Source organism: Narcine bancroftii, chromosome 14 (assembly GCF_036971445.1).
Source record: "Narcine bancroftii isolate sNarBan1 chromosome 14, sNarBan1.hap1, whole genome shotgun sequence".
Lineage (NCBI taxonomy): Eukaryota > Metazoa > Chordata > Chondrichthyes > Torpediniformes > Narcinidae > Narcine > Narcine bancroftii.
This window is the reverse complement of record NC_091482.1, coordinates 16,456,344-16,473,766: the sequence shown is the minus strand read 5'-3', so window position 1 is coordinate 16,473,766 and position 17,423 is coordinate 16,456,344. Positions and strand designations below refer to the sequence as shown.

At 43.0% G+C, this 17,423-nt stretch overlaps 2 protein-coding genes, 2 non-coding genes and 1 pseudogene across 5 annotated transcripts in view; 3 read left to right on the top strand and 2 right to left on the bottom strand.

The window, feature by feature from the left end:
* Window positions 1-5,749, bottom strand: part of LOC138749853 (ras-related protein Rab-34-like) — a 39,123-nt gene extending 33,374 nt beyond the window's left edge. Inside the window, exons 1-2 of one of the 2 annotated variants that reach the window (XM_069911806.1) lie at window positions 5,414-5,749; window positions 1,518-1,585 (exon numbers count right to left, since the gene is read on the bottom strand). In XM_069911806.1, coding sequence (XP_069767907.1) covers window positions 1,518-1,571 — 54 coding nt within the window. In that variant the 5' untranslated portion in view covers window positions 1,572-1,585; window positions 5,414-5,749. The remainder of the gene's footprint in view (window positions 1-1,517; window positions 1,586-5,413) is intronic. The other variant, XM_069911807.1, reaches the window with a different exon arrangement.
* A 2,135-nt stretch (window positions 5,750-7,884) lies between these two features.
* Window positions 7,885-9,266, bottom strand: LOC138749849 (elongation factor 1-alpha 1 pseudogene; annotated as a pseudogene).
* Window positions 9,267-12,797: 3,531 nt separating this feature from the next.
* On the top strand, window positions 12,798-17,381 carry rpl23a (ribosomal protein L23a). The gene is made up of 5 exons (XM_069911530.1): window positions 12,798-12,902; window positions 14,701-14,881; window positions 15,772-15,948; window positions 16,752-16,821; window positions 17,313-17,381. The coding sequence occupies exons 1-5, from the start codon at window positions 12,878-12,880 to the stop codon at window positions 17,325-17,327; spliced, it is 468 nt and encodes a 155-aa protein (XP_069767631.1). The 5' UTR covers window positions 12,798-12,877; the 3' UTR covers window positions 17,328-17,381.
* Window positions 14,516-14,586, top strand: LOC138750064 (small nucleolar RNA Z17). The gene has a single exon (XR_011349054.1). It is a non-coding gene; the product is annotated as a small nucleolar RNA Z17 (small nucleolar RNA).
* LOC138750065 (small nucleolar RNA Z17) lies at window positions 15,598-15,669 on the top strand. Its single transcript, XR_011349055.1, has one exon. It is a non-coding gene; the product is annotated as a small nucleolar RNA Z17 (small nucleolar RNA).
* Window positions 17,382-17,423: the final 42 nt, after the last annotated feature.

Sequence of the window (17,423 nt, the reverse complement as noted above, 5' to 3'; positions counted from 1 at the left end):
CGAGCTGGTGCCTTCCCAAATACACCATGTGACCAATTAATGTCGGAACCCCATACGTTTTTCAAACATGAGAGGAAACTGGAGCACCCAGAGAACACGCAAACTGCTTACTGACAGCGTTGGATTCGAACGCCGGTCGTTGACACTATAAAATAGTTATTCCAACCACTGCACAAACTGTGTCACCACCCCCCCATCCATTATCAATTTGATCATAAGTTTATATATTCCTATAACAGTTATTAATCTCTTAGCAACAGAGAGAGATAGTTCATTAACCATCTAACCATATAACCATTCACGGCGCGAACAGGCCATGTCGGCATTGGTTTCTGTTTACTCTTAACATATTGATTTTAAGATTATTGTGAAATCTATTGCTGTAGTCTCTTGTAACAGTTTATAAATATATATTAGTCAAGACTTCTAAATGAGGTAAAAACAGTGGAGTGTTCTCTCCAAACTTTGAGTGGCTTTTGACTCTTCCCTTGAACTTTAAGAGGCTTTCCCTTGCAATCTCTTCTACATTGCATTGATCTTTTACTCTCTTCTTGAGAGTGCAGATTATTGCTGCACGTTAGGGTTAGGGTTTTACCCTTCACCCCATCCCACCCAAACCTCGAGTCCTTTTCCAAATACATTTGGGGCCATAAAAAAGTAGGCATTCCTATCATTCACAAATGTACTCTCATTTTAATACTCCCCCTCCAAATTGATCTATTTTCTGTATGTACTTACACAAACTCCAGCACTTATTTACTCTAGCTTCTCGGTAAAGGGCATATTGTGACTGCTGTTCCAGAATTATAGGACTGAGTTTCAATTGTAACACCAACAGAAACCCAATCACATAGCATTGAAGTACAGAGAGAAGATACTAACCATGATATCGATAAAAAATGCCATGGCTCACATTAAACAAAAGATATTGGTGTTACAATCTGAAAGTCATAGTAAAGGCTTCAATTGTTCAAATGTTTGGACTAATAAACTGGTTGCTTTAAAGGAAAATACAGAATTTATCTTAGCTAGTCAGTCAATTTTCCATAGTAGAATATCTTTTTGAGATGTGACTAAAAAATCTGCTTCCTTGAAATAGTTTGCATATTAACATTTGGAAGCGCAATGATATCACAGTAAGTGTTTGTTTTGCCTCTGTGTTTAATTGATTATATGTAGGAGGCTCCGTGGTTACACTTGCAGGAATGTAAATCAGTCCCTGATACAAACAGGGTAATATGATCATCTGAAATCCTAACATCAAATGAAATAGCAAAAGAAAATGACCGTTTTTTTTCCCCCTCCCCCAGCACTGGGATTTGATTTTGTGGAGCACTTTCCAATGTATTCCTTAGGTAAATACATAAATTTCCATTTGGCACACTGAAATTACAAGCAGATAATCCCTGTTCACTTCTTGAGATAAGAAGCTCTTACATTGTGTCATGTTAAATCTGGTTTTAACAATAGATTTAGAAAATTGTGAATGATGGTCCAAACAGTGAAGCCTACTTTACCGAGGGCAGCTTGGGTATAATTCGATCTCTTCTGACTGGTGGAAGGACACTCATTGTTAGTAGTTCCTCTGTGAAGAGAAAAGATGTTAAAAACACCTGTGGTGCCAGAGATGGAAATACAGAGCATATGTAAAACTATACAATGATGGGAATGTTTGAGCACGATACTAAAGGTGCAAAGAGATCTGGAACGGTTTCATTTTTTGTAAATAATTTATTGTGAATAAAGACTTTATTGGAAAGAAAAAAGTTAAAACAGCAAAATTTTTGAATGTTAAAATTGATTTCATTTACAAAGCAGCTTTGCACAATCTAATCAATCATCTTTCATCCTTTATAACTAATCTTCATATAAATCTCAATGTGAAAATAAAATGGACTTGTATCTTCATCTAAGCACACTTCTTAAGAATCTTGCAGAGAAGTGTAATAAGATTCGGGACACTAACAGGTGAATGAGAAATAAATTGCGAACCAGTAACCCTTGGGTTGTGGGTTTAAATCCCACTGTGGCAACCTATAAAATTTAATAGGTAATCAAGCAAAATTAAAGCATGTAGGATTGGTTAACAGACAGAAACCGCAGTAGGAAAATTAATAGTTTTCAGATTGGCAGGCGATAACTGATGGAATGCCCCAGGCATTGGTACTGCAGCTTTAGCTCTTTAGACTATATTAATTAGATGAGAGAAACCTGTGTAATATATCCATAATTTCTGATGCGACAAAGCTGTATGGCATTGTGTGCTGTGAGAAGACAGGGAAGCAACAGGAAGATACAGGCAGGCTAACTGAAAGGGCAGCTTCACAACAAGTGAAATTAATTGTGGAAACATGAAAGGGAAGAAAAAAAGTAGAAGAGCACATATTTAAAAAAAGATGAAGGATTGAAAATTGGTACTGAGGGAGACTGTGCCATCCTTGAACTGCAGATACAGCAGGACTGGTAAGGATGATGATAAGTTGCTCTTTAATACAAGAGATTTGAGCATAAGAGCAAAAAGAATCTCATTGCTATAATAGAGTGACCTGGTGAGACCACACCTGGAATATTATGAAGTAAGAATACAAGGCTAAAAAAGTCAAAGACAATGGGTTAAACTGTACTTTAGCAATATTAGATATAAATAAAGCTCTTACATTGATGAAGGGCTCAAGCCCAAAATGTGGGTTATGTATCTTTACCTTTGTTATAAAAAGTACAGGTAGTCCTCAAATTACAATGGGGTTATGAAGTTGAAAAAAAGTCATAAGCTGATAAAGGGCTGTGAGATCAGGGTGACGTGGGACTGTGGGGAGAGACCGGGCAGAGGGATCAGTGTGAGGAACGACGCGGGGCTGTAGGGAGAGATCAGGTCAGTGGGATCAGTGTGGGGACTGACACGGGACTATAGGGAGGGATCAGGACAGTGGGATTGGTGTGGGGACCAATACGGGGATGTAGGGAGGGATCAGTGTGGAGACCGAGAGAACAGGTCAGTGGGATCAGTGTGGGGACCAAAAAAGGGGGCTGTAGGGAGAGATCAGGTCAGTGGGATCAGTGTGGGGACCAAAAAGGGGCTGTAGGGAGAGATCCGGTCAGTGGGATCAGTGTGGATCCAAAATGGGGCTGTAGGGAGAGATCAGGTCAGTGGGATCAGTGTGGAGACCGACACTGGGCGGTAGGGAGAGAACAGGCCAGTGGCAGTGGGATCAGTGTGGGGACCGACATGGGGTTGTAGGGAGATCAGGTCAGTGGGATCAGTGTGGGGGACGACACGAGGCTGTAGGAAGAGAACAGGTCAGTGGGATCGGTGTGGGGACTTACACGGGACAATAGGGAGGGATCAGGACAGTGGGATCGGTGTGGGGACCAATACAGGGCTGTAGGGAGGGATCAGTGTGGAGACCGAGAGAACAGGTCAGTGGGATCAGTGTGGAGACCAAAAAGGGGCTGTAGGGAGAGATCCGGTCAGTGGGATCAGTGTGGATCCAAAATGGGGCTGTAGGAAGAGAACAGGCCAGTGGGATCAGTGTAGGTACCGACATGGGGTTGTAGGGAGAGAACAGGTCAGTGGGATCAGTGTGGGGGACGACACGAGGCTGTAGGGAGAGATCAGGTCAGTGGGATCAGTGTAGATCCAAAATGGGGTTGTAGGGAGATCAGGTCAGTGGGATCAGTGTGGATCCAAAATGGGGCTGTAGGGAGAGAACAGGCCAGTGGGATCAGTGTAGGTACCGACATGGGGTTGTAGGGAGAGAACAGGTCAGTGGGATCAGTGTGGGGGACGACATGAGGCTGTAGGGAGAGATCAGGTCAGTGGGATCAGTGTGGATCCAAAATGGGGTTGTAGGGAGATCAGGTCAGTGGGATCAGTGTGGCTCCAAAATGGGGTTGTAGGGAGATCAGGTCAGTGGGATGAGTGTGGCTCCAAAATGGGGTTGTAGGGAGATCAGGTCAGTGGGATCAGTGTGGCTCCAAAATGGGGTTGTAGGGAGATCAGGTCAGTGGGATCAGTGTGGCTCCAAAATGGGGTTGTAGGGAGATCAGGTCAGTGGGATCAGTGTGGCTCCAAAATGGGGTTGTAGGGAGATCAGGTCAGTGGGATCAGTGTGGCTCCAAAATGGGGTTGTAGGGAGATCAGGTCAGTGGGATCAGTGTGGCTCCAAAATGGGGTTGTAGGGAGATCAGGTCAGTGGGATCAGTGTGGCTCCAAAATGGGGTTGTAGGGAGATCAGGTCAGTGGGATCAGTGTGGATCCAAAATGGGGTTGTAGGGAGATCAGGTCAGTGGGATCAGTGTGGATCCAAAATGGGGTTGTAGGGAGATCAGATCAGTGGGATCAGTGTGGGGATTGACATAGCGCTGTGGGGAAACACTGAACATCATAGCTGTGCCAAAATTCGAAGTACAGTACGGATTTGAACCATCATAACTTAGAAAAATCGTAAGTCTGATCATTCATTGTAAGTCGGGGACTCTGGGTTTCTCCAACATTGTGTTTTTACATTTCTTTGAGGGCTTGATGGGATGCAGGAACCCAGAATCAGTAATCACGGGTTTTTTTTAAATAATACAACGCGTGCTATTCTATACTGTCTTCAAAATTCTTCGGAGTGTGGTGAATCTATTAAAATTTTGCAGCCAAGACGACCGTTGAGTCTCTGAGGAGATTCAGAGTTGATGGACTTTTGGATATTATGGGAATTAGTGGAAGAAAATGGCTCAGGGAGAAATCTCAGCCATGATCCTGTTGAAGAATGGACTAGGCATGCTTTCTCTCTCTACAACCCTTCAGGGTAGGAAAATTCCACACGGTCAAAACAGCCATGAAAATGAAGACGAATGGGTCTGAGTCAGGCCAGGGGCACATCAGCATTCCTCCAACCCCCACCCCGGTGTGCGCCTGCATCCCCGTCAGTGTTGCAAGAAACACGTCTTCAGCTTGGGATCTGGTGCCTCGAAACTCCGCGAGGGCTCAAATCAATCTTGGCAAACATTTCCCTCCCACGCAACCAGGCACAAAATCTGTTGCTTGAAAGATGACTGCGGGGTCAATGGGTGGGATTCTGGCTCTCCCCACCCACCCCCCTTAACTTCTCTTTTCCGCCTCCCCCCCTCCTTCAAATCAAGAGGGTCTTTTCCCATCCACGATGGGAACCATTCCCAGCCTGAAAGCTTCTCGATCTGAAACCATCCCCCTCTCCTCTCTCCGGAAACTAGAAAACATGACTTCCTTACCATTGGAAGCGAGCCAAGGCAAATGTTACACTGAGGCATTATTGCAAAGTTTGTATTGTAGATTATAGATCGAAATTCAACAGGTACAATCAGGGGTACACACTTCCCAATTACATCATCTTGGCACAATGTATCAAACTTTGAGGCCAGTCATGCATCTGGACCCAAAACTTACTTCCCCAACTTTGTGTCCGTCAGCCTCGATGCAATGATCAGGGTGGAATCGCCACTAAATCGCGAAACCAAAAAGAAAACCTCTCTACCTTCAAGGTTGGTTTCGAACGATATAAAAAAAAGAAAATCACAGTTAAAGTCCTTGTCAAGTAGCTCGGATTAGTTCCCGCAGCAGTGGGAGGACTCGCATTCCTTGTTCACAGGGCTGTCGGAGAGTCTCGATCAAAGTTTCTGTCCATCTTGTGGAATTTCAGTGCACAATGCGCTTTGGTTGAAAGTTTCCGAGTTGGGGCGAGATGTGATTGCTCCGCCCTGAACTTCCACGGCGCCGGGGATGATCCCAACGTGGCTGGGTTTAACAAAAAATTCCCCAATCCCCGCAAGGCTGGAGCCGGCAGCTGTTTTCCATTCCCTGTTCCAGGACTCCCTGCTGATTTGTCTCAGGAATCTCAGCAACTCTTCAACGTTACAGTTCAGGGAAAAGAGAGATCACTGTTTTATCCACAGGTATAAAGCTCTTTTAAGGACGTGAGTACGATTTCCCCAGTATTCAGCATTGACTTGTCTTTTTACTGCGCTTTTAACCTAGCAAATTGGCCAAAAGTTTCGATTCAGATTTGTTGTCAGCACCCTGAGATTCTTTTTTTTCCTGGGGACAAGGCAGAATGACCACTTATTGGCTGTGCAAAAATAAAACGGACTCAACCTATACAAGAAATGTAAACAAGCTGACTGCAATACAGAGAAAATAAATCAGTAAGAGTCCTTAAACGAGTCCCTGATTGAGTTTGTAGTTGAGGAGTCTGATGGTGGAAGGGTAGCAGCTGTTCCTGAACCTGGGTGGCAATGAGGGAGCATACAGGAGGGAGGGAGATCAGCTCATTGAGTGCAATAACCTTGCACTCAACGTCAGCAAAACCAAGGAGATGATTGGGGATTTCAGGAGGGAGTCAGGCGAACACGAACCCAGTCCTCATCCAGGGCTCAGTAGTGGAGAGGGTCGAGAACTTCATATTCCGAGGATCTGTCCTGGAGCCTCCATGTTGATGCAATCACAAAGAAGGCTCACCAGCGGCTATACTTTGTGAGGTGTCTGAGGAGATTTGGTATGTCACTAAAGACTCTTGTAAACTTCTACAGGTGTACCGTGGAGAGCATTCTGGCTCGTGGCGTCACTGCCTGGTATGGAGGTGCCAATTCTCAGGACAAGAAAAAATTCCAGAGGGTTATTAACTCGGCCTGCAACAGCACAAGCACCAGACTTCACTCCATCGAGAACATCTACGAGGCGGTGTCTTAAAAAAGCAGCCTCTATCCTCAAAAACTCCTACCTCCCAGGCCATGCCCTCTTCACTCTGTTACCATCGGGAAAAAGGTACAGGAGCCAAAGAGGAACATTCATTGGCACAAGGACAGCTTCTTCCCTGCTGCCATCTGATTCTTGAATAATCAATGAACCAAAGACACTGCCTTACTTTTCATGCACTTTTAAAAAAATATATTGTAATGTTGTTACATGGTTATAATATTAATTTTTGTGATGTGCCATAAAACACAGAATTTCATGACTTTTTTATGACGATAAATTCTTATTCTGAAATTAAAAACAGTCTTGTGGGACGTATACCTCTTTCCTGAAAGAAGAGAGAACAGAGCATGTGTTGGGAGAGTGGATCCTTGATGATTGCTGCTGCTTTCCAATGCCAGCGTTCCCGGTTGATGTTTTCAATGGTGGGAAGGGTTTTACCCATGATATTCTGGGCTGTTCCCTCTACATTGTTCAGGGGTATTGGTGTCCCCATACTAGACCATGATGCAGCCAGTCTGCACACTTTCCACCGCACATCTGCAGAAATTTGCTAGGGTTTCCGATGCCATGCCAAACCTTCGCAAACTCCTGAGGAAGCAGAGGTGCTGAGTCCTTTCCTCTGAGATAGTGACTCCCAAGAACTTGATTCGTTCATTCTCTCCACCTCTGATTCCCCCCAAATGATCACTGATCGTACACCTTTGGTTTTCTCTTTATCGGAAAAGAATTTGACTGCAGGTCAAGGCTGGCTGGGAGGCAAGAGTTGAGCCATCACCAGCCTCTCACGATGGTGAATGTCCAAGACATTCGTAGTCATTTCTACCTCAAACCCCCTTTGCCATGTATTTGTCCATACAGATCCTGTCTATTAAGGTATCTTTGCCTCTGTTATTTTGCTTTTTTTCCCAGTACTGGTAAGTTGGTGGCCTTTTTTTTTGTTGATATTTATTAGTTTTAAATAATCACTCAACCAAAACAGCTAATTAGTGAAAGCACATTCAAAATTAGATATTTATGGAATAAACAGAATCCATCCTTATCTTTTCCTTCTGAATTTCTTTCAATGCATCTTGATCAATATCCCTCGTTAAAACACATGTTTGGCTGGTAATGAACAAACATTTTCCTGACGTCAGTCTCGGGTCGGGCTTTTGCCAAATCTTGGTCAGTGGTGCTATTCACTTCTTTAATAGTTTGATGGCAGATCTGGTGCTTTTAACAGTAGTTTATTTCTTATTAACTGACTTAATCACACCCACGGCCACAGTCTGCCTCATGTCACGGACAGCAAAGCGACCTAGAGGTGGATATTCAGAAACGCTCTCCACACACGTGGGCTTATTTGGAATCATGTCAACAATGGCAGCGTGACTTTACAAATTTGGGGAAATCTTCCAATTTCTTGCCAGATCGACGATCAATCTTCTCCCTCAGCTCATTGAACTTGCAGGCAATGTGGGCAGTATGACAATCAAGTACTGGGGAATAGCCAGGAGCTATCTGACCGGGATGGTTCAGGATAATAACCTGTGCAGAAAAATCAGCAGATTCCAATGGAGGTTCATTTTTGTTGTTGCCAGCAACATTGCCCCGGTGGATATCCTTAACAGAAACATTCTTGATGTTGAAACCAACATTGTCACCAGGAAGAGCTTCTTCCAGGGATTCATGATGCATTTCTACAGATTTCACTTCAGTCACAATTGAATTGGGAGCAAAGTTAACCAACATAGCTAGTATCAGAATACCAGTCTCAACATGTCCTACAGGTGCCAATACCACCAATCTCGTAGATATCCTGGAGAGGAAGGTGAAGAGGTTTCTTAATTGGGCCTTCTGGAGGCAGAATGTTGTCCAGGGCTTCCAACAGAGTGAAACAGAGTGTCATTTTTCCTGCTAATTGACCAACCTTTGAACCAGGCCATTTTCAAACTCCAGTCCAGCATATTGTCACCACTCCAACCAGAGATGGGAACAAATGGCACAGTCATTGGGTTATAGCCAGTCTTCTTGATGTATGTACTGACTTCCTTCGTGATTTCATTGTACCGTGCCTCGCTGTATGGAGGTTCAGTGGAGTCAATCTTTTTGATACCAATAATGAGGTGTTTGGCACCCAAAGTGTAAGCAAGCACAGCATGCTCCCTTGTCTGTCCATTCTTTGAGATCTGCTTCAAACTCGCCCACACCAGCTGCAACTATGAGCACAGCACAGTCAGCCTGTGAAGTTCCAGTAATCATGTTCTTGATAAAATCCCTATGTCCTGGAGCATCAATGATAGTGATGTAGTACTTTGAAGTTTCAAACTTCCAAAGAGAGATGTCAATGGTTATTCCACGCTCACATTCAGCCTTTAGTTTATCCAAAACCCTGGCATATTTGAAGGATCCTTTGCCCATCTCACTGGCTTCCTTCTCAAATTTATCGATAATTCTCCTCTCAATTGCACCACATTGGTAGATGAGATGACCAGTGGTAGTTGATTTGCAAAAATCGACATGTCCAATGACAACAATGTTGATGTGAATCTTTTCCTTGCCCATTTTTAACATTGGAATGAGTATATTTGGAAAGAGCCCTTTGGTTGATTCGGAGACGTTGGTGGCCTTCTTGAAACAAGTAGGGACTTTAGCCTGTTGTCAGGAAAGATTAAAGATATCTGTAAACACACCAGCCCAGTTGATCTGCTCAGGCACTCAGGCCACATCTCAGGATTCTATCTGGGTCATTTGCTATCCGTGGGTTCACCCACTGGAAGCCGACATTTTCCCCATACCTTGAAGGGCTCAAGCCTGAAAAGTCAGTTATGTACTTTTACTTTTGTATCATAAAGGACACTGTTTGACCTGCTGAGTTTCTCCAGCATTTTGTGCTTTTACTGCAGTGTAGGTCATCCATTCTAGTCCATTTATCCAGATTTTGGCTGTAGTTTGACCACTGGGCAGAAGGGGTTAAAGTTCACATTTTTGCATTGTAAACTTTGACAAGCCATATTTTTACTTTCCCATTGGTTTACTGACACAGATGTGTCTTCAAAATATGGAACACAGATGTGAAGTGTGGTGCTTAGCGCAACACTACTTTGATGCCAGCGACCCCGGTCAAATCCAGTGCAATCTTTAAGGAGTTTGTACATTCTCCCATGTCAGTGTGTGTTTCCTCTGGATGCTTCTGCTTCCTTTCAAAACATAAGGGGTATTTTGGTTGCACGGGGTCGTGAGCCGGAAGGGCCGGTTACTGTGATGTATGTTTAAATTTAAATATAAACATTTTAATTTATATGTGAAGTATGTGGATGCTTGATTGTTGATGTTAAATAATTATATAATGATATCATTAATTAATCATGCAATTAAAAAAAATCTTTTTCAATTTGATTAGCAAATAATGTAATGTAATGACAACAATGTGCATAAACTATGCTGGTGCATTATATTATTATTCACACATAACCCGAGCCTTATTCCCAAGCTTTACATTCAATTGCTTATTGTCAAAATTACAATTAAATTTTATGGCATGACTGCCATCTGCTGGATATTCATAATCTGGTACGAATTTTATAATTCAAGATTCCTTTCTTGTCATGTAATGTAGTACAGAACATGTAATATTACAAGATTGCCTTCTACCTGCCATAAGGCAAAGAGTCGCCATTAGTGTCACCCGGCACCCCAACCCTGACAGCTTGCACCGGCCCCAGTGCTGACAGCCCGCACTGGTTGCCCCAACCCCTATAGTCCACGCCGGCCACCCCAGTGTTGGCAGCCCGCGCCGGCCGCCCCAATCCTGGCAGCCCGAAGGGACAGGAGCTGGAGAGCGCTCCGAGGTGCCTCCCGTGCAGCTGTCCCTTTCAGGTGGCCGGCGCTGCGGTTTCAGCGCTGCCACCTGAACGACCATTCCACAGGTCTGAATCCGCCTCTGCGGATGCATTCTTGGCAGCGAATACACCTGAAAGCGGCTAGTCACTGTTGCTGGCTTGGAGTGACGTGCGCGGGAGGTGGCGCGAATGCACAAACTAGCTGCCACTGACCATGCACAGCCACCCACTGTTGGTATCACACACGCACAGTCAGAGCGAGAATTTTGTGATGATGCGCGTGTGGATGAACCAATAAGGATGAAAAGAGGGTAGCACGAGGGGCATGCTGGGAAAAAGGAGACCATTGAGAGCTGTTGGAGAGAGGAATAAAGGAAGGCAGACACCCATTTTATGAATGTTAAAACTTGTGAGTGTTTGCTTTAATTTTGGATATAATATTTAACATTCCTGGAGCATCACTGTCTAGTATGAGGTGCCAATGCCCAGGACAGGAGAAAACACCAGAGAGTTCATCATGGGCACTGGTCTGCAGTTCCTCGAGGACGTTTACAAGGGGTAGTGTCTTAAGAAGGCAGCCTCTATCCTCAAGGACCCCAATCACTCAGGTCATTCCCTCTTCACACTGCTAACATCAGGAAAAAAGGTACAGGTGCCTGAAGATGAGTCCCCCGCGGCATAAGTACAGCTTTTCTCCCTCTGCCACCAGATTTCTGAATGGACAACGAACCACAGACACTACCTCATTTTATCCTATTTTCTTGCACTATTTATTTATTTTTGAAATCTTATATATAGCAATATTTGCACTGTAATGCTGCCACAAAACAGCAAATTTTGTGGCATGTTCATGACAATAAATTGTGTTATTGAGTAGAGTGGTATGAAATGTCCAGGAAGTGGATTGGAGGCCATTCCACAAGAGTGGCAGAGAGGATCACTGAAGTCTCTAACCTCCGCCTCCTCCCCACCCCCCCCCACCATTGATGTGATCTACTGAGATCACTGTCTGAAGAGGGTGAGCAAAATCAATGAGGCCGCAGCATCGATCGGCTGCTCCCATCAGAAAAGAGATACAGGAGAATCAGAGCCAGCACCACCAGGACGAGAAAACAGTTTCTTCCCGTGGGCAGTGAGAATTCTGAATGATAAAGGAACTCCTCACACTAACCATCCGAGACTCGCATTCACAAAATAAAAATTATTTATTATTTATTTGTACATGTGAATACTTGCCCTGCGTGCGTGTTATGTCTGGTTGTGTGTCTGCGTGTTTTGCACCGAGAACTGAATACTGCATCATCGGGTTATACTTGTGCAATCAGAGGACAATAAACTTGCACCCAGCGGCACAAGGACAGCTTCTTCCCCTCTGCCATCAGATTTCTGAATGGACAATGCATCACTTTCTCCTGCACAAATTCTTTATTTTTGAAATGTAATTTATAGCAATGTTTGCACTGTGATGCGGCAGCAAAATAACAAATTTCATGACATGTTCATGACAATAAATTCTGATTCTCAGTCGAGGGGTTTGAAAGACCAGGGGTGACAGCTGTTCCTGGACCTGGTGCTGTGGCATCCGTACCTCTTTCCTGACGGTAGCAGCGAGGACTGACCGTGCGCTGGGTAATGACCGCTGCTGCTCTCCCTCGGCAGCGTTCCCTGCAGATGTTCTTGAGAGCGGGGAGGGTGATGCCCTGGGCTGCATCCACTACCTTTGGCGGGGCTTTCCGCCGGAGGGGTGTGGGTGTCCCCATACCAGATCGCTACGGAGCTGGTAGGTAGACGTTTGCCAGAGTTTTCGATGCCATACCAAACTCCTGAGGAAGTAGAGGTGCTTTCTCCTCGATGTGTCGGGTCCAGAAAGGATCCTCCGAGATAGTGACTCCCAAAGAACTTCAAGATGCTCAACCTCGCCACCTCTGATCCCCCAAATGATCACTGGATCAGTTTCCTTTCCTGAAGTCAACCATCAGCTCCTTGGCTTTGGTGCCATTGAGGTAATTATTGGTGCGCCATTTGGCCAAGTTTTCAATCTCCCTCCTGCACGCAGACTCATCGCCCCCTTTTACACAACCCACTGCCGTGGTATCGCCGGAGAATTTAAATTACTGAACCAATTGTCAGAGGAAGTGGCAATTGTAAGGCTTTTAGACAGGGAGCACGTGATCCAGATCCAGGTCATGGGGAGGCTCAGCAGACCGGGCCGAAGGTCCTCTGCCGCGAGTTGCATGTGGATGACGTCGGCGTGAAGGGAAAGGAAATCGCGCGAGACTTCGCGAAGCCCTGGATATCAGCCCGTGCAACCCCGTGCTCGCTCTCTTTCCCTCCGATGGCTCCGAAGGCGAAGAAGGAAGGTGAGCGGCCGGCAACGTGGTGATGTCGGGGCTTGGATTGGTGGGGTGGGGTGGGGAAAGAAAGACCCTGGGCCCGCCGGCGTGTGGCTGGCGGTCCGCTGCCTTCTCCCAACGCTTGAGCGGCCTAGGCCGCATCCAGGTCGGTGCTGGGAGGCAGGGGGTCCTGAGGCCTCCCACGGCAGCTCTGCTCATTCGGCCTGAGCGAGGGCTCAGGCCCCTCACCTTCGGACTGGCATGTGCTCCAGCCTCTCCCAGTCCCCGGCCCCGTACGTGAGCAGTGTTTCCTGGACGGTCCCAATGCAACTGCAATTAAAAATTCGGAGTAACGACAATGGCAGGAGCCTTTGGAAAGGGCTTGGGGTGATTTAAGCAGGAAAGTCTGCAAACCCTGTCATTGTACAACGCACAACTCTCGGCAGGTCACTCAGTACTGGTTTTGTCTGCAGAGAAACAACCTCAGGTCCTCCACTTTATTTAGATGTTACATTATGGGTGTCCCGCAGCATCAGGTGAGTTTCTTCGGAGATGTGCAATTTTGGACTTTTGGGGAGTGCCTCATCCAGAGATTTCATTGAAATTAGCAGGTGAACTGGAAAGGCATGGACTTGACTTTCTCAAACGTGGCATCGCTCACATTTATTTTTGGAATATTTTATTTAAATCAACATATATGATAATTATAACAAACAATAATGAATCACAATATTACAATGCTAACAAATATATGTCAAAAATATGTGAGAAGAAAAGAAAAAATTAAAAACTAGAAAAATAACCCTAAACACCCCCCACCCCAACCTAATCTAATTCCATAACTGGTCTCAATCTTTTATAAAATACACAATAACATTGCTACTTATAACTTGGATGCTTTGAAAGACACTCAAGGATCCCAACAATATTGTTCCAAAAATTATTATTCATTTAGGGAAAACTTCACTGGTCGGGAGGATTAAAGAAGAATTATAATTTTAATCTCCTTATTCTAGCGATTGGGCCCCAAATTTGTCGAAATACCGAATATTAAATAGTAAGTAATATTTTTTGTAAAGGAATACATCCTTGAATCTCTACCTGCCACCTGTCTAACGTTTTTTTTTTATTTTTCACACCATAAACCACATTAACCATGATACATACTTTTTCCTTTTCAAATATATACAGTGCCATTTTCTCCTCCCTCCTCCCATCCCGTGCTCACATTTTTTTTGAAATGAACTAAAATATATATTTTTTTAGGTTTAAAAATGTGGTTTCATATTTGTAATACTGAAATTTCTGAGGGTTGTTAGTTTTTCATTCGAGCAATGTTCATGAGGGTTTTCAGTTAGCATGCTTGCCCACAGTTAGAAAGCTGTGGATTTGAAGTTTAGATCAAGGTGGTGACTGTCCTCCTCGAAAGGTGGAATTACCCCAGAATAGCTGTTGTAATCAGCAACTTACAAATTGATGTATGTTTAATTCTACTTTGGTTGAATTTGACTTTTCAGACTGAATCATGAAATGTTGATAGTTTTATGGTGTATTTATGGTAAGATGCATTTGGCTAGGAAAAGGGAAATTGATGGAAGAAAAGGTGTGGACGATGCACAAATTGAGAATAATTTGAGACTGGTGCAAATGATGTTGTTCAGCGATCAAAGCATGAGAATTTGTGATTATCATAATTTTATACTGATGCACCTTAACTTAAACATGTAGAAATGTTTACAGATCAGACCTGTCTCTAATGTTGCTGTTTTAACTTAATCAGGATACAAAGAATGTGCAAGTGTAATTAACTTCCCTTTCCTTTTAGTTGCCCCTGCCAAGACTGAAGCTAAATCAAAAGCCTTGAAGGCGAAGAAGGCTGTTTTGAAAGGCGTGCATAGTCACAGGCGGAAGAAAATTAGGACATCGCCTACCTTCAGGAGACCGAAGACACTCAGGCTGAGGAGGCAGCCCAAGTATCCCAGAAAGAGTGCTCCCAGAAGGAACAAGTATGTCTTTGAATTGTTTCTAGTTTTAAAATCTTTGTCAGTTCTTCCCACCCCACCCCCCCCCCCAGGTCAGAGCAAAAGCCACACTTGGCATATTTAATGACAGTGGAAAAAGTATGTTCAGTGACGGATATGTAAATTGAGCAGAAAATCCTGGAGCTGTACCAAGAAGTCAAGCAACAAATGCACTCAGCATGCAAAATTATGAATGTTTTGAGCTGATAAACTCGAAACAAATGTTGGAAAACTTCAGCAGGTCGGGTAGTGTCTGTGGCGGGAGAATCAATGATTTGACTACACTAGAACTGGATAAAATTGAAGTGTCTGGAATTAGGTTCTAGGAGAGGCTGGTTTGCTTCACATTCTTGGCTTGTATCAAATGGAATTTATTAAATAGTTAAAGTGATGGTTTATAGAACATCTGGGTTGCTGGGCAAATATTTCTGGGTGTTCCCGTTCCTCAGAAACAGAATGGTGACAAAGATTTTTAATTTGGCATGGAACCTTCATTGAATCTGGGTATACTGTGTGCCTTTGGTGCTGGTTTGCTGGTTTTCAGTTTTATGTGTTTGACTTTATCATTATCTAATTTGCCTGTCTGCAATAAGATGCCATGATATAGATTGGAGAAGAGAAGGGAGGAGGGAAGATGGAAAAAAGGTTATGCTGCTCTATTAGTTTTTCTTCACATGTTGAGGTTCTGCAAGAACATAACTGGTGCGAATGATGTAATTTAGCGATTAAAGCATGAGAATTTTTGATTATTATTAACTTTATACTGATGCACCTTAAAATATGAGAATACAAAATTTAATTGGTTGTGTGTGCCATGATCTTTCCCAACTGCATGTTTGAACTTCTTGTTAACTATTTTTGTATGTCATCTTCAGGTTGGATCATTATGCTATCATTAAATTCCCCCTCACCACTGAGTCTGCTATGAAGAAAATTGAAGACAACAATACCTTGGTATTTATTGTTGACATTAAAGCCAATAAGCATCAAATCAAACATGCTGTTAAAAAACTCTATGATATTGATGTGGCTAAAGTCAACACTTTGATCAGGTGAGTAGTGAAATACTGTATTAAGTATAAAAACTGAAATAAAAGTTTTTTTAAAAACACTAGATTGTCTTGTTAATTCCAAAGATTTTCACATGTATATTGTTTAATTGGGATGTTTCCTAATAAAGTGGGCCAGTGAAATTTTAAGGATTTTTGTCTATTTAAATATTAAAATTATTCAATTAGAAATGCTTCAAGTTGCTTATCCCAGCCTTGTTGCAGGTTTTGCATTGGTGCAGCATTTTGTTCCTATATTTGGATATCTCTTGAAAAAATGCAGTTAAACATTTGCGGAAGAGAATTGAACAGTTACCAGAATTAAACTTGGAGCTCAATGAGTGGCAATTTAAAGTAGCCTGTGACAACAGTGAGATTTTAATTTTTTTTGAGGAACAAAAATTGTTCTATCTGCAACAAAACTGGCACATTGCTCTTCAAGAGTGCCTACTTGACTTTATTTCACTTGTCTGCAAATGAAGTGTAAAACAAATTGTTGTGGATGGTCTTTAAATGTAACATACAGCACGTTAGCAGGCCCTTTCAACTATGACCCAATTAACTGTAGACATTTCAAAGCATGATAAAGGTGGGGTTTGGTGTCCTAGAAGAGTAGTATGAATACCCAAGTTTGGATAATGTTTTGTGAACTTTGGATATTGGTCATTGTGCAAAATGATGGAAACTTGTTTCACCTGATTAATATGAAGAGGTTGATTCAAAGGAACCGCTGATGCACATTGAAAGTTGTAGGTTAAGCATTTATCTCTGTTGTTCTCCTTTTATAACTATTGGTTTCCTGTCAGGCCTGATGGTGAGAAGAAAGCTTATGTCCGCCTGGCCCCAGACTATGATGCATTGGATGTTGCTAATAAGGTAAGTACAAGCATGTCTTGTGATTTTCTTCCAAGATGAGGACAGATTATGAATTTTTAAATCCTGTACTCTATTTTCTGGTTAATTTTATGTGCTGGCATGGTGGAACTGAGGAATCTTCCCAAAGTTATTTCCTGTATCTGGCAAAACGTGACAACATGAATGATGGTTGATACTGAAATAACTTTTTTTGGGTTTGTCAAGTGAATTAGTGGCTCATGTGGAAACTGGATCAGAAATATAAGGCTGCATGTAATAAATGGAATTATCTTTTAGTGTGGGATCATTTCTGAAATAACTTTGCACTTTTTGTATACTGGTTTTGCATGTTTCTCAGGAGGACTTGACTATTTCTTGTCCTATGTTTATTTCTTAAATATGCAGGACCAGAATAAAGTTATTTGGTTCCTTTGAAGATGAATAATATCATTCTTGTGAAAATACATATTCTTGATGTCCTTACATTGACGTGTCTTTTTCTTTTGTTGCAGATTGGCATCATCTAAACTGTGTCCAAGAACTGTATAAATAAAACAATAAAATTTAAAGAAAAGACAAAACCTGCTTTTTGATTATCAACAATATCTGGGTTTTCTTTTGGA

Bases quoted from the DNA above. Each gene is read 5' to 3' on its own strand.
- rpl23a (XM_069911530.1), top strand. From the start codon at position 12,878: ATGGCTCCGAAGGCGAAGAAGGAAG. The intron at 14,882-15,771 runs GTATGTCTTTGA...TGTCATCTTCAG, and splicing joins AGTGCTCCCAGAAGGAACAA to GTTGGATCATTATGCTATCA. The intron at 15,949-16,751 runs GTGAGTAGTGAA...GTTTCCTGTCAG, and splicing joins AAAGTCAACACTTTGATCAG to GCCTGATGGTGAGAAGAAAG.